General features: G+C 26.9%; 1 protein-coding gene across 5 annotated transcripts in view; it reads right to left on the bottom strand.

Moving 5' to 3' along the window:
- LOC129913471 (G protein-coupled receptor kinase 2) overlaps nucleotides 1-13,671 on the bottom strand; it is a 224,382-nt gene that overhangs the window by 121,182 nt on the left and 89,529 nt on the right. For all 5 annotated transcript variants that reach the window (XM_055992167.1, XM_055992165.1, XM_055992166.1 and 2 more), the window contains one exon: nucleotides 4,918-6,139. In XM_055992167.1, coding sequence (XP_055848142.1) covers nucleotides 4,918-4,969 — 52 coding nt within the window. In that variant the 5' untranslated portion in view covers nucleotides 4,970-6,139. The remainder of the gene's footprint in view (nucleotides 1-4,917; nucleotides 6,140-13,671) is intronic.

The raw sequence follows: 13,671 nt of genomic DNA, 5'->3' as shown, positions 1-13,671 counted from the left end.
AACAACTTTGGAGAATGCAATTTTCATGATTCAAATGCAGGCAACAGGGACGGATGCAAGAACAGAAGAAGAAATGTGGGGGAGTTTTCCATAAAAAAGGGTCTTCTACTATTTTTCAAACCTTTTAAAAGGTTTTTTTTGGGAAAATATTGGCCAAGATATCATTTTTGAAATACAAAGGTACACCGATTCCTGAAGTTTTCGTGAACAGAATTTCGGATTATGATGAAACTTTTAAAAATTTTAAATCTCAACCTTTTTTGTTTCGAAATTAAGTGGATGTTTTGAACAGTTTTGCTTTCTTTGCATAAAAAAAGAAAAACAAAAAAACAAAATTGAACCAATCTAGATCCGGACCTGTTGTATACTGGACGTCCGAAGCTTATCGTCGGTGTCGTTTGTGGCGCTGTTATAGTGCAGTGCTTTGTGAAGAGATATTGTGCCGCCATCATTGCCATTGATAAATTTTTATATAGACAGAGTATCTCTTCTTCTATAATAGGAACTTTGGAGTTTTTGTTTTTTTTTTTCTTATTTTTTTTTTTTTTTATATTTTTAATTCCGTTTTTGGGATTGGAATTTTTAATAGAAGCAAATGATTGTGTACGATGATGATGAAGATGATGATGCTTCAGTGAATATTAAATGACAATGATTCAGAAAAATGAAAGAGGTCAATAAACGTTAAGTTATGGTCGTTTGAAATATGGTTATCATTGGTTTTTTTGAATTTAAGAAGTAATTTTTAAAATTTGTTTTTACTATTTTTGATTACCTAAGGGAAATTTATGAGGCAGAGTAACCAATTTGATTGAGAATTTAATAGGTACATACGTCAAAGTTCTAACAGTCTTTATTTTGACGAAATGTGTATACTATACACGTTTGAATTTTAATCCCTTAACAAAACCTAATACTTTTTAAAAATTTATAATACCAAAACTTATTGTCAAGGGATTAAAATATATTTTATTGAAAATTGAGGCTAAACATATTCAAAATTTATTATGAAATGTATCAAAAATTAATTTCGTTTGGTATTTCTACTTTCCTTCACAAATTCAATGAATTTAATTCATAAACCTTCAACATATTAGTATTTACAATATCGATATAAATGTATAATATTGTAGGTACAACAATATCCTTTTATCCATGTCCATTCAAATGAATTAATTTGAATTATATTTTATAGGTTCTTTTGGTAGAACGTAATATTGTTTGGCATTCCATATTACCAATTTTCAATACAAACCACATTTTAATTAAAATGTTCATAAGGTAAATCAAATTATTGTTGGCATTTTCTTTAATGGTATTTATAAGCACAATTAATTTCAAATAATGCATGAATGGATCAATTTTTCTTATTCGAATAACAAAAAGAATTCTTCGAACTTATTTTATTTAATTTTTTTTTTTTTTTATGAGTATAAATATGTTAAGAGAAATGTTTTAAAAAAAACTTCTGTATTGGTTTTAAACTGTAATCAAAGTATAGACCAGTGCCGATGCCTTCAAAAACATTAAAAAGTACAAAAAAATCATAGTAGGAGGAAACCCATTGTAAAAGGAGGTGAATATGATAAACATTAAAGGAAAAATAAATTACGGGCGAGCCGAGTTCGGGAAGTGGGTGGGTTGAGTTTTTAATGGTAAAAAATGGTGTATTTCGATTTCCGGCAAAACTACAAGTCATATAGAAAAAAGTTGTATGACAAAGTTGTAGGTAATAAAAAGATCTAAAACTTTTGTATCAACAATTTTTTCACATAACCTCAAAATCTATGTGAAAAATTCAAAAAACCGAGTTTTTGGTTTTTTATTTTTATCTTTTTTCAAAAACAAAAATTTTTCTACGAAATTTGGTGAAAACTTACCTTATTATGTCCCAAATACACTGTAATTTATTTGATTTTAAATATTGATTTGTTCACCTTATTTTGGCTTAATACCAAAAAAACACCCTAATTTTCAATCGAAAATTCACGTGTCAAAATATCAGCTTTTTTCAAAAAGTCGGTGGGCATTTCGTTTGTTAAAATGTCTATTTTCTGATGGTGTAAAAAAAATTTACATTAGTATACTATAGAACATGTTTTAGTAAAATGCAAAAAATGAAAAAAGCTGGAATTCGAAAAATTTTTTTTATCATTGTTTACAATTTTGGCCTATTTATTCAAATTTTCACTTTAATTACTCAAAAAACGTAGGATTTCATGTAATATTGATTAATGTTACGGTTTTTGAGTAATTTAAGTGTAAATTTTAATAAATAGTCTAAAATTTTAAATAATGATACAAAAATTTTCGAATTCAAGCTTTTTGCTTTTACCGAGAACATGTACTATGGTATACTAATGTAAATTTTTGTTTACACTATTGGAAAGTAGAGATTTTAACGAACAAAATACCCACCGATTTTTTGAAAAAGCTGATATTTTGACACGTGAATTTTCGATTGAAAATTAGGGTGTTTTTTTGGTATTAAGTCAAAAAAAGGTTAAAAAATAAATATTTTAAATCAAATAAATTACAGTGTATTTGAGATATAAAAAGGTAAGTTTTCACCAAATTTCGTAGAAAAATTTTTGTTTTTGAAAAAGATAAAAATAAAAAACCAAAAACTCGGTTTTTTGAATTTTTCACATAGATTTTGAGGTTATGTGAAAAAATTGTTGATACAAAAGTTGTAGATCTTTTTATTACCTACAACTTTGTCATACAACTTTTTTCTATAGGACTTGTAGTTTTGCCGGAAATCGAGATATACCATTTTTTACCATTAAAAACTCAACCCACCCACTTCCCGAACTCGGCTCGCCCGTAATTTATTTTTCCTTTAATTTTCATCATATTCACCTAATTTTCCAATATTTCTACTTTTTATGAAGATCACATAACAATTGTTGTAGATGTGAATATTTTCTTGATTCATACATTTTAGAGCGATATTTTGATGGAGTGTTCGGTTTTTAGTTTTTGAAATTATTTGGTATTTTAATTAATTTGGAGTAATAATTTCGTGATAAGATTTTCGCAGTGGCGATAATTTTAACTTTAGAATGGTTAAAATTCCACTTATTCAGGAATCATATTTATGCACTGCCGGTCAATAAAATAGGTTGACCCAATAAACGATAATGAATTGAATTTTGCACTTACAAAAACCGAAGGAAAAGTCTTTTTAATGATTAACCCTCTGTAGAGGCACAGATCTTTTTTTGTGACTTGATAGGCACACGGGTGCGAATTTGGTTTATACTTTTTCATGTCGCTAGAACTTTTTTCGGTCTCAATATTTTATAGAGAATGTTATATGAAATTGATTTAGAATTTTTCGAGGAATTCGAATATTGAATTCACAATTCCAAAAAAAAAAATTATTGTAAAACTGTTCTGACGGTGTGAATACGTCTATATCTAGCAGAATGTCTACCTAAAGAACCCGAATAAATCACTTAACTTGGAAAAAGTCATTTTCATAGTGAGCTTGCATGAATTTGCAGTGAAACATGACGACGGAAAATCAAGGCCAGTGTTATCAAAATATGGAATATCGACTATAAACACTACTTCGACCTTATGACTATAATATGTATGTATAATGACGCTACAAAAGCAGTTCACCCCTTCCTAAATCAAATTAGAAATGATTTAAACCTTCAAAGATACACAAATTTAATTTTATTCCTCGGAAAGAACACACACACAGCAAATCTCTTTTTTTTAACTCATGTAACACTTTTCGAAATTTAACCTATTTTCGATTCTTTGAGGTTTTAACTGGGTTTTCTATTAAATTTGCATGCAATCAAGGTTTGGGCACTTCTCTTCAATCTTTTTTTTAGTTCAAAGACTTTTCTTCTTCTTCTCTTTTTCTTTTCCAGTCGTATCATATTTTTATTATATAGCTTTTTCGTAGTTTTCTCTTTCTAAGCCACTTGGACTGTCTCATTTTTCCTTTAAACATGTTTAAATAAACCTCACTTTACTCCACCAAAAAACCGATCTACTAATCTAAGTTATTTTGAACCCTAACTTACTTTAAAGTGGGTAAACCTATTCTATTGACCGATCAAAATAAGCCTTTTTTTCGAAACATTACAAAACAGGATATACATTTACCGTTACAATAATTTTTCAACTACTTCTTTCTGATTTATAGTTAGGAAAAAAGACATGCTTTGAAACTGCATTCTCGAAAACGTTTTTGTAAAGCTTTTTTTGAGAGAAATAAGCTACCCCTTGCTGTTTATAAGGTGAACCTATTCTATTGACCGGCAGTGTGCATATAATTTCCCAAACAAAGTCAAACTTTTGAATTAAAAATTTAAATTGTAAAAAGAAGCCTTTTGGAGACAATTTACAGCCGAATTTGAATGGCTAAAATGAGATGCACTTAATTATAAAAATGATAATCTTGAAGGATTTGTCACTTTTTCGCAAGAAGCAAGAAGAAAATAAACGTTTACTCTAGGAGGGGAAAAGACTATTTAAAATCAACGAAAACCACTTTGATTAAATATTTCTCAGAATGATTTTGCGTTGAAGACGATAATTTTTAGTGGATTTAAATAATTAAACATCCTTAAATCAAAAACGGCCTCATAAAAGTGTAGTGTCGACCTTTTAATAACGAAAAATACGAAATCAAAATGCCAGTGTGTACCTATAGCATTTGAAGTTTCTTTTTTTTTCAAATCAAGGATAGTTTTAAGGACCAAAGGTCGGTTGATGTACCCTATTTTATTGTTTTAATATAATAAATTATTCTTAGAGCTTTGTTCAACCAATTAAAAAAAAAAAAAAAAGATATAAACAATAAAGGATGGGTTGAAATATCCCCATAACAAAGGATAACAAAATAAAACCTTCACACACACATTCAAATAAAAACAAATAACAAAAACTCACCTTCTCTTGCTTTCAAGTAGACCGTATTGGCCACAATGTTCTCTAATTCCATTAGTTCCAGGTTGGCGGTTTTTTATTAAATCGCTTTGACGGTTCGAAACAATTTTCTCTTTTTTTTTCTTCTTAGTTTTTTTTTTTAAATGTGTTATTGGATTTTCGTATTTTGTTTTTTTTTTTTTTTAATTTAATTGTTTGGGGAAGTGAGCTTCTTCGGTTTGATGATTATTTAGAATACCTCTCGTTAGATGTCGCTTTTGTTGAAACAAAGAAATAAAATTAATAATTGATTGCACTTTAACAAGCAACAACAACAACAACAGCGAAGAGTGTTGCTGTTCTGGGAAGTAATTGAGGCTAGAGTAGAAAAACAACGACGATGTAGTTGTTGTTGAAAACGAACGTTTTTCACTTTTAATTATTATTGTTGCACCACGATAACACGCAGCACAACAGCAACAAGAACTACAACAACAACTGGAACAACAACAACGACGGCAGCAATTAAAGAAATTAATTAAAAATATTTCATTTTTGACGACGACGATGATGATGATACCTAGGAGATTTGTGAAGCTGAAATTTTCCATCAACAAAATACACAGCCAACACAATGTGGGTGCTAATTAGAGTTGGATTTTCCTCGGTGCGCTTTTTTTTTATTTGTTTTTCTATAATTACTTGTAGGCGATTTTTGACTTTGAAGCTTGTGTTTTTATAGAAATGCTAGACACTTTCCGACACAAACGACACGATTACGATGACGACGAAGACGGACGCTTTTTAATTCGTTTTGACGAGATGAGAAATGATGACGGCAATGAGAAGATTTTCTAAATTTATTTTTTTTTTCGTTTTCTACAATTTTTCTTGATTTTTTATTTTATTTATTAACTTTTGCACGACTGCATTAAGAAGAAAATTTTTAAATTATACACCGAAACCGAAAAACACGATTTGATTTGTTGTTTTGTTTCTTTGCAGAAATTACCCGCGCGTGAAGAGAACTTCTCTGGAGAATTATTGTTAATTTTCGTGAGAAATTTTATTTATTTTTATTTTAGTTTTTCTTCTTTTTGTGTGTGTTGATTTTGTTGTTTTGTTCTTTGTATTTTTAGTTGTATGCGAAAATTTTGTTAATTAACTTTTTTGTGCGGCAACAATCACGGCAATGCTTTGTAGACGGGAGGCAAGATTATAAAAAATTGGAGGCGTATTTAAGTATCTGAAATGAAAATACAAAAACATAGTGGTATTAGTTAAGTTGGCATTTTGGTTGGAAAAATTTGTTGGTTTTTTTTTATTTGTTATAATTTAGCATTAAATTACAAAGTTTATTATTAAAGGGGCGTAAAAGTAAGTCAATTAATTTTACTAAAACTCTTGGGACAAGATTGTTAAATGAATAGAAGAGTCAAAGTCATCAAGATAAAACACAGAACTTAAAGCCTTGAAATCAGTGGGAAAAAAATCTATTCATTTGATTCAAATTTTTCTTTTATCTTAATTTTTTTTGTTATTTTCATTAAGCATTATTCATTTTGTTTGCATTTTTTCAATTTAATGTTTTTATAATAATTTTATGTTTTTCTATTTTTCTTATTTTTATGTTTTTTGTTTTTTTTTATTTTTATATTTTTATATTTTTATATTTTTAAATTTTTAAATTTTATATTTTTATATTTTTATATTTTTATATTTTTATATTTTTATATGTTTATATTTTTATTTTTTTATATTTTTATATTTTTATATTTTTATATTTTTACATTTTTACATTTTTACATTTTTACATTTTTATATTTTTATATTTTTATATATTTTTATATATTTTTATATTTATATATTTTATATTTGTATATATTTTTATATTTTTATATTTTTACATTTTTACATTTTTATATTTTTATATTTTTATATTTTTATATTTTTATATTTTTATATTTTTATATTTTTATATTTTTATATTTTTATATTTTTATATTTTTATATTTTTATATTTTTATATTTTTATATTTTTATATTTTTATATTTTTATATTTTTATATTTTTATATTATTATATTTTTATATTTTTATATTTTTATATTTTTATATTTTTATATTTTTAAATTTTTATATTTTTATATTTTTATATTTTTATATTTAATATTTTAATATTTTTATATATTTATATTTTAATATTTTTATATTTTTATATTTTTTATTTTTAGTTTTTATTCTTATTTTGATGACAATGGATGTCATAATCTTCCAAGAAATTCTTTCTTTGGTCGCAAAAAAAACTATTCCAAACACAAAAGTCCTTTCCTGATAACGTTCTATCTTTTGCATCTCTAAAACATCTATTTTCATAAAAGCTTCCTTCATTATTCATTTACAAAAGCACACAAAGTAAGTAAATGCAATTACACTCGAAAATTAATGTCATTTTGCACCATAAGCATTACCAACACCATCATCAGAGAGAGAGAGTAGCAACATTACCCAACAACACCATAAGCTCCTTATATTTAACAGTTGGAGAGGCTCGGCAGGTTGCTTCTTTAATATCTGTTTATTGGTGTGAAAATGAAATGCGTTGTACGTGAAAGGCAAAGGTGGAAAATTGCAAAACAGGCACAAAACAAAAAATATAAAAATGGAAAGCAGAAAAAAAAACACATAACAAGCCATAAGGTGTCCTTATATTGTTGAACGTGTGGGTGGAAAAAAACAAAAAAAAAAAAAACATAATAATGTGCTCATTTTATAAAAAGCATTGCGGTTAGGGACAAGCTAAAACCAAGCTACTACGGCGACGACTACGACCGAGAAGTAGTAGGTAGATACATAATTTCTTCACTCGTCCTTGTTGTTTGAGTTCATGAATAATGTACTCTGATTTTATTATCCTTCGATCGTTAACGTTAAGGTTAAGGCATATACCAACTGATACGATGTTATGGGAAGACTTTATTATTTTTCTTCTTTTTTTTTTCTTATTTTTTTGTGCATGAACAACCATTACCTTCCGACTTCAAGGCGGCCATGAAATCTATGTGTACGTTTAGTGTTGTTTTTTGTTTTCTATTTTTTTGTGCTTCTTGAAGAAATCCTGGAAGTTGGTAATCTTATGTATTTGTTTCTTTTCTGAGAATCAACAAAAAAAAAACAAGCTTCTATACACTCCGGATCTTTTGGCGAAGCCTCTGAAGTATTAAAAACTAATCCCATGACAACTTTGGAGGAATTTGATATGAGCTTGAAAGTTTGTTTTGTGAAAACACCAAAGTTCTATTTATGTATTCTTATTAACGCGGATACAGTTCGTGACACACTCACTTCTTCTAATCATGGCATAATGAAAACTTTACTACTTGGTACTTAGCTCATAACAAGCCAAGGCTTACACAACAAACATAACATCTTCTAAAAGGCATTATGAAAGCTACTCCGGTTTATGCTGGTTTACCTACTTGTGTCAAATTTCCAATAAGGTTTGCATGCATGGAAGAGAAGAACGTTACACAAGTTTGAGTTCGATTCTAAGAAGATCTTTAAGAAGCTGTTTACACAAGTTTTTCGAAGTTGTTGAAAAATGAAGACATAAATTATACAAAACATTAGCCATCACTTTAAAGTCATATCGATGTTGTCTTAAAAGCATCTACGAAGATGTTAACTTCTTTAAAGAAATTTTATCGAAGTCTTAACGAAGTTCAATAAAACTTCAGTAAACACAATCAAAAATTTGTATTCAAGCTTTAAACGAACTAATGACTTCTATAAAGAAAAAGGTACTAAGGAAAGCTTTAAAAAGGACTTATAGAATTTTTGCTCTTGTGTTAGTTGTGCGCCTAGTTTATCGACAGGAACGGAGGGACATACAATTTTCTATCGCATTCGTATAGGAGATAACTTCAAAGGCTTTGTTGTCTTGTCTCTATCTCGTCTCTGTCTCGTCTCTGTCTCGTCTCGATGTCATGTCTTATTGAGAAGTTCATATTAAAAAAATTATCAGCTTCTTACAAAAAAAAAATTACTTCAATCAACAGACCCGTAGTGTATGATTATATCAAATATAATTCTTAGAAGTAAATATTTTATGACAAGCTGGCAAAATTTTGGCATTATTCTATCGTTTGATTTTTTTAAATTCAGCTAAATGATGTTTTCGTGTTTTTTATTTAAATTTGTGTGTGTTTCTGTTTTTTTCTTCACTCACAAATATAATCATCAATTAACCATAAAAGGCTACCCTGTAGGAAATTTTTTTTGATGTGTTTCTAAGATACAAAGAATTTATAATATCGTTAAATTCTACAATTTAATGCTATGGATACACGTTATCTAAATGAAAAGCCTTTGAAAAAAAAATATCTCCAAGACATTAAAAAAATATATTTACTGTTTACCTAATTCAAAGCAAAATATAATATAGATAAGAACTCCTGGTGGCAGGTTAATAAAGATACATCCCTAAAAAATTGTTACTTGAAAAGAATTTTCAATTTTAACATAAAAGGACTGAAATTTAATTTTGTGAACCTAAAGCTTTTAAGTGCTGATGGGTATAGCTTAGTGCTGGATATAGCTATAAGTGTAATGAAGTAAAAAGAACCAATATAGTTATTCATTAATCGTTTTTTTTTTTTTTGCTAATATGTAGCGTATACCCTACATACGATTTGGATAAAGGTTGTTGTTATTATAATCAAAACTTTGGGTATCTTAACTTTACCCGCATGAAATCCATTTTCCATTATCAAGAAAATTCGTTCTTGCAGAGAAGTTCTTAAAATAAATTGGGTTTCTTTGATTTGAATAATTTCACTATTTAGGGATTCGTAAATTATTTAAGCTTGACGTTTTAAGTTTGTATATAAAAGTTTATTTTTGAAATGTATTTATTGTTCAATGAGGGATGAGAGAAGGGAGAAAAACAAAATATCCTTTTTAAGAAACTAACTTAAAGTGGATTTTATTGAACGAATACCTTATAGTTTTATCTACTCGTAGGATCTAATAGAGATATTTTTGATAAGCTTTTCTTAAATAAATGTTTTTAAGAATTTCGGATTTAATTTTTTTTTAAATGTGTGTCCAAAGAAGCAATGTGGTTTAATATGTTGAAACCGTCAAAAATGCATTCTAATTTTAATTTCTGTATTTTTTAACCTCAAAAATTTCAGCACAGGAATATTTTTGTATTTAATACAGTTTGGAATCAAAAAAATAACAAACATTTATGAAAGCGGCACGAGTCCAAATAGACACGAAATCAAGTATATTTTTCATCAGCGTAAAAAACAAAGGAGAAACATTATTTTCCTTTGTAGTTATGAACAGTATGTACGTGTACAGGTCTTAAATTATGTCTCTCAAGTTAGCAGAGCAAGGTCAGCAGAACATATGTTTTGTTATTGGATCTTTTAGTGCTTATTAAGTGCTAATTAAGTGCTCCACTACTTTTGGAGAAAATTAATGTTCTGCTAACTTGATTTAAAGTTTGTCGAAAAAAGTGGAATTTTTTGAAAAAATCCAAATTCAAGTTAGCAGAACATGAATTTGTATGGAAAATGAAAATATTTTTTTTTAATGGAAAATTTCGGAAAATTCTTCGGAAAATGGGGTACTAAATTCAAATTAGTCGAGCACTTAATTACTCCATTTGAATTTTGTCAAAAAAAAATTTATTTTTTGAGAAAATCAAAATTCAAGCTAGCAGAACATGAATTTGTATGGAAAATGAAAATATTTTTTTTAATGGAAAATCTCGGAAAATTCTTCGAAAAATGGGGTACTTAATTCAAATTAGTCGAGCACTTAATTATTTAATTCGAATTTTGTCGAAAAAATTTGAATTTTTTTAAGAAATCCAAGTTCAAGTTAGCAGAACACGAATTTGTATGGAAAATGAAAATATTTTTTTTTTAATGGAAAATCTCGGAAAATTCTTCGGAAAATGGGGTACTTAACTTATATTAGTTAAGCACCTAATTATTTAGACAGTTTGAAAAAAAAAATTTTTCGAAAATCACAGAAAAAAAATTATTTTTGGAAATTTTTTTTGGGATTCGTAGAGCACTTAATTAGCACCTAAATATTATACCAAACCCGATTTTTCTACGAGCAGTTTAGGGCATTTTCTGGTAATTGCTCTGCTAACTTTAAATCAAGTTAGCAGAACATTAATTTTCTCCAAAAGTAGTGGAGCACTTAATTTAATTTTGGGGCACTTAATTAGCACTTAATAAGCACTAAAAGATCCAATAACAAAACATATGTTCTGCCGACCTTGCTCTGCCTGACCACCATCTTGGATTTTAGTTTTTATATCAAATATCTGGGTTTCTGTTGTTTGTTGTAGAGAAAATTAGTTTTCCTAATTTAATGTGTACTAGAAAAAAATGGATCGATATGGATTTTTTTATAATCCAGCAGGTATGACAAGAAACGGTACTTTATATAAAAAAAAAAAAACATTCATAATTTCTTTATAATATTTGATATAGGAAATAAGTAGGGTATGCAAAAATGCATGGAGTTCTGCCCAAATGTCCACGATTAATGAAACCTTCAAATTTAACGTCGATTTTTTAATACGAATGTTTTGTCCTGGATCGTTCTAAGCTTTTTTTTTTAAATATTTAAAAATTTGGTCCTTTTTTTTTAGATAAGATTCTAACCCAAGTTCATTCGATGATTTTGTACTCATTGGTTTTTGATTTTCTACTCATCATTTGGTTACGTTTGAATTGAGAGTGATTTTTGCAAAAATTTTAGATTAAGTAAGTGAACTACTTAATCTTAAACTTAATTTGGAAGATTATATAATTTCTTTGGATGGTAACTTTAGTTTTTCATATTGAGTCTCCCTCCATAGATACTATTTTTTTAATCCATCATACTAAAATACCCTTTTAAGAAGAACGTTAGGAAATACATAAGAGGTATTTTCGAAAGCCTACTCTACACCTAGAAAAATGCACAACATGCTCTTATGTTATAAAAGTTGTTTAGTAAAGTTGTTTTTTATTTTATACATATATTTTATTTTATTTCCAAAGTTATTTACCTAAAACTTGAAAAATAATAAAAACTTTGTTTTACTTGAAGTAGTTTTGACCTCCAAACAAAGAATTTTAAGAATCTTGTTTAAATCCGATCTATACAAAAACTTTTAAATAAATTAGCTTTGCAATTATTTCATATTAGGTATTGCAACTGAAAAATATTTGCATTGAGAATAAAACTTTTATTCGAAATAAAAATGTTTTTCATAAAAAAAATTGTTGCAAATAAAAATTTTTTGAATTGAAAAAAAAATAAATTGCACGACTCGGGTCGCACGTACTTGCTCTTATGCTTAAAGTAACTATAATGTTAAAGCTTTTTATTCAAGAAATTTAAAATTCGATATTTTGAAGAAATTTCATAAGTAGTATAAAAAAATTAAATCTGTTTTTATAATTAATAAAACTCCGTTTTAAAATATCTTAAAAAAAAAAAAACAAATATGCCATTTTATTTCTCGTATAAAAAGGTATTTTTAGAAAAAAAATTTTGAAAATTGTAGGAGCCGTTTTTTAAAAAAATAATTTTTTATATATAAAATTTTTTTAACATTTTTCAAAAAAAAAGTTGGTATGCCATTTTGAAGAAATAATTACACTGCCGCTCATCTGAATAGGTTCACATTTTAGTTCATCTTACTTTTAGCCTGTCTTGGCATTTAATGCAATGGCACATCTTTTTTATATACACTGAAAAAAGTATTATTCTTAAAAACTATGAATCTCGTTCATAAACCAAAATTCATACATTTTTAAGAAAAATTCATTAAATTTAAGCACAAATTCTTAAAAAAAATGTTTAGTTTTAAGAAAGATTCATAAAATTTAAGAATCAGTTTTCATAAAAATTTTCGTATGGAAAAAATTTTTATGAATTTTTTTTAAGAACAAATACGAAGGTTTATGAATAAATTCATAAACTTCTAGCTCCAATTTGAAGGATATTTTGCTGAATCTTAGAATCTGGACATACTTTTATGAATGAAATTCACTATTATTTTCCATTCAGTTGTATTTTGAGTTAAAATAATTTTTAAAATTGACTTTTTTCCCTTCTAAAATTAAAAAAATCTATGTTTAAAATTACATTTGTAAGGAGTTCATAAATTTTGTGTGTTTTAAGTATTTTTTCTTAAAATGAATGTATTTTTTCTTAAAATGAATGTATTTTTTCATTAATTGAAAAATAACGAACATTTTACCGTTATCCTGCATTCGGTATTAAGAACTTATTCTTAAAATCTAAGAATCTGTTCATACTTTTTAAGTTCGAGATTCATATTTTTCCAAAATTTAAGAATTAATTCATTAAATTCTATGAAAGTATACATATAATTTATGAAAAAATTCTTACCTTTTGAGTTTTTAAGTATATTTTCTTAAAGTCTATGTATTTTTTCATCAATCTAGAAAATAATAACTGTTGTTTTGAATCTATGCCTTAGAAAGTTTTCTCTGCAGATTTAGTTTAAAATCTGATATTCAAAGTGAACAGTCGTTGCCGAAACAAGTTTGTGAATAAAAAACAATACAGTGTTAAGCATTTAAAACCACGTATACAATTTTGAAGAGTACAAGACTCTTGTTGGTTCCCGTTGCCTCTTTCCCATATACTCAGATAAGTATAAAAACATAATTAATTTGTTAAAAATTTCTTTCTTTTATATATATATTAAATATATTTAAAAATTTTTTTGTTA

The sequence above is a fragment of the Episyrphus balteatus genome, chromosome 3, assembly GCF_945859705.1.
Source record: "Episyrphus balteatus chromosome 3, idEpiBalt1.1, whole genome shotgun sequence".
Classification (NCBI taxonomy): Eukaryota; Metazoa; Arthropoda; class Insecta; order Diptera; family Syrphidae; genus Episyrphus; species Episyrphus balteatus.
This window is presented reverse-complemented; position numbering and strand designations above follow the sequence as displayed.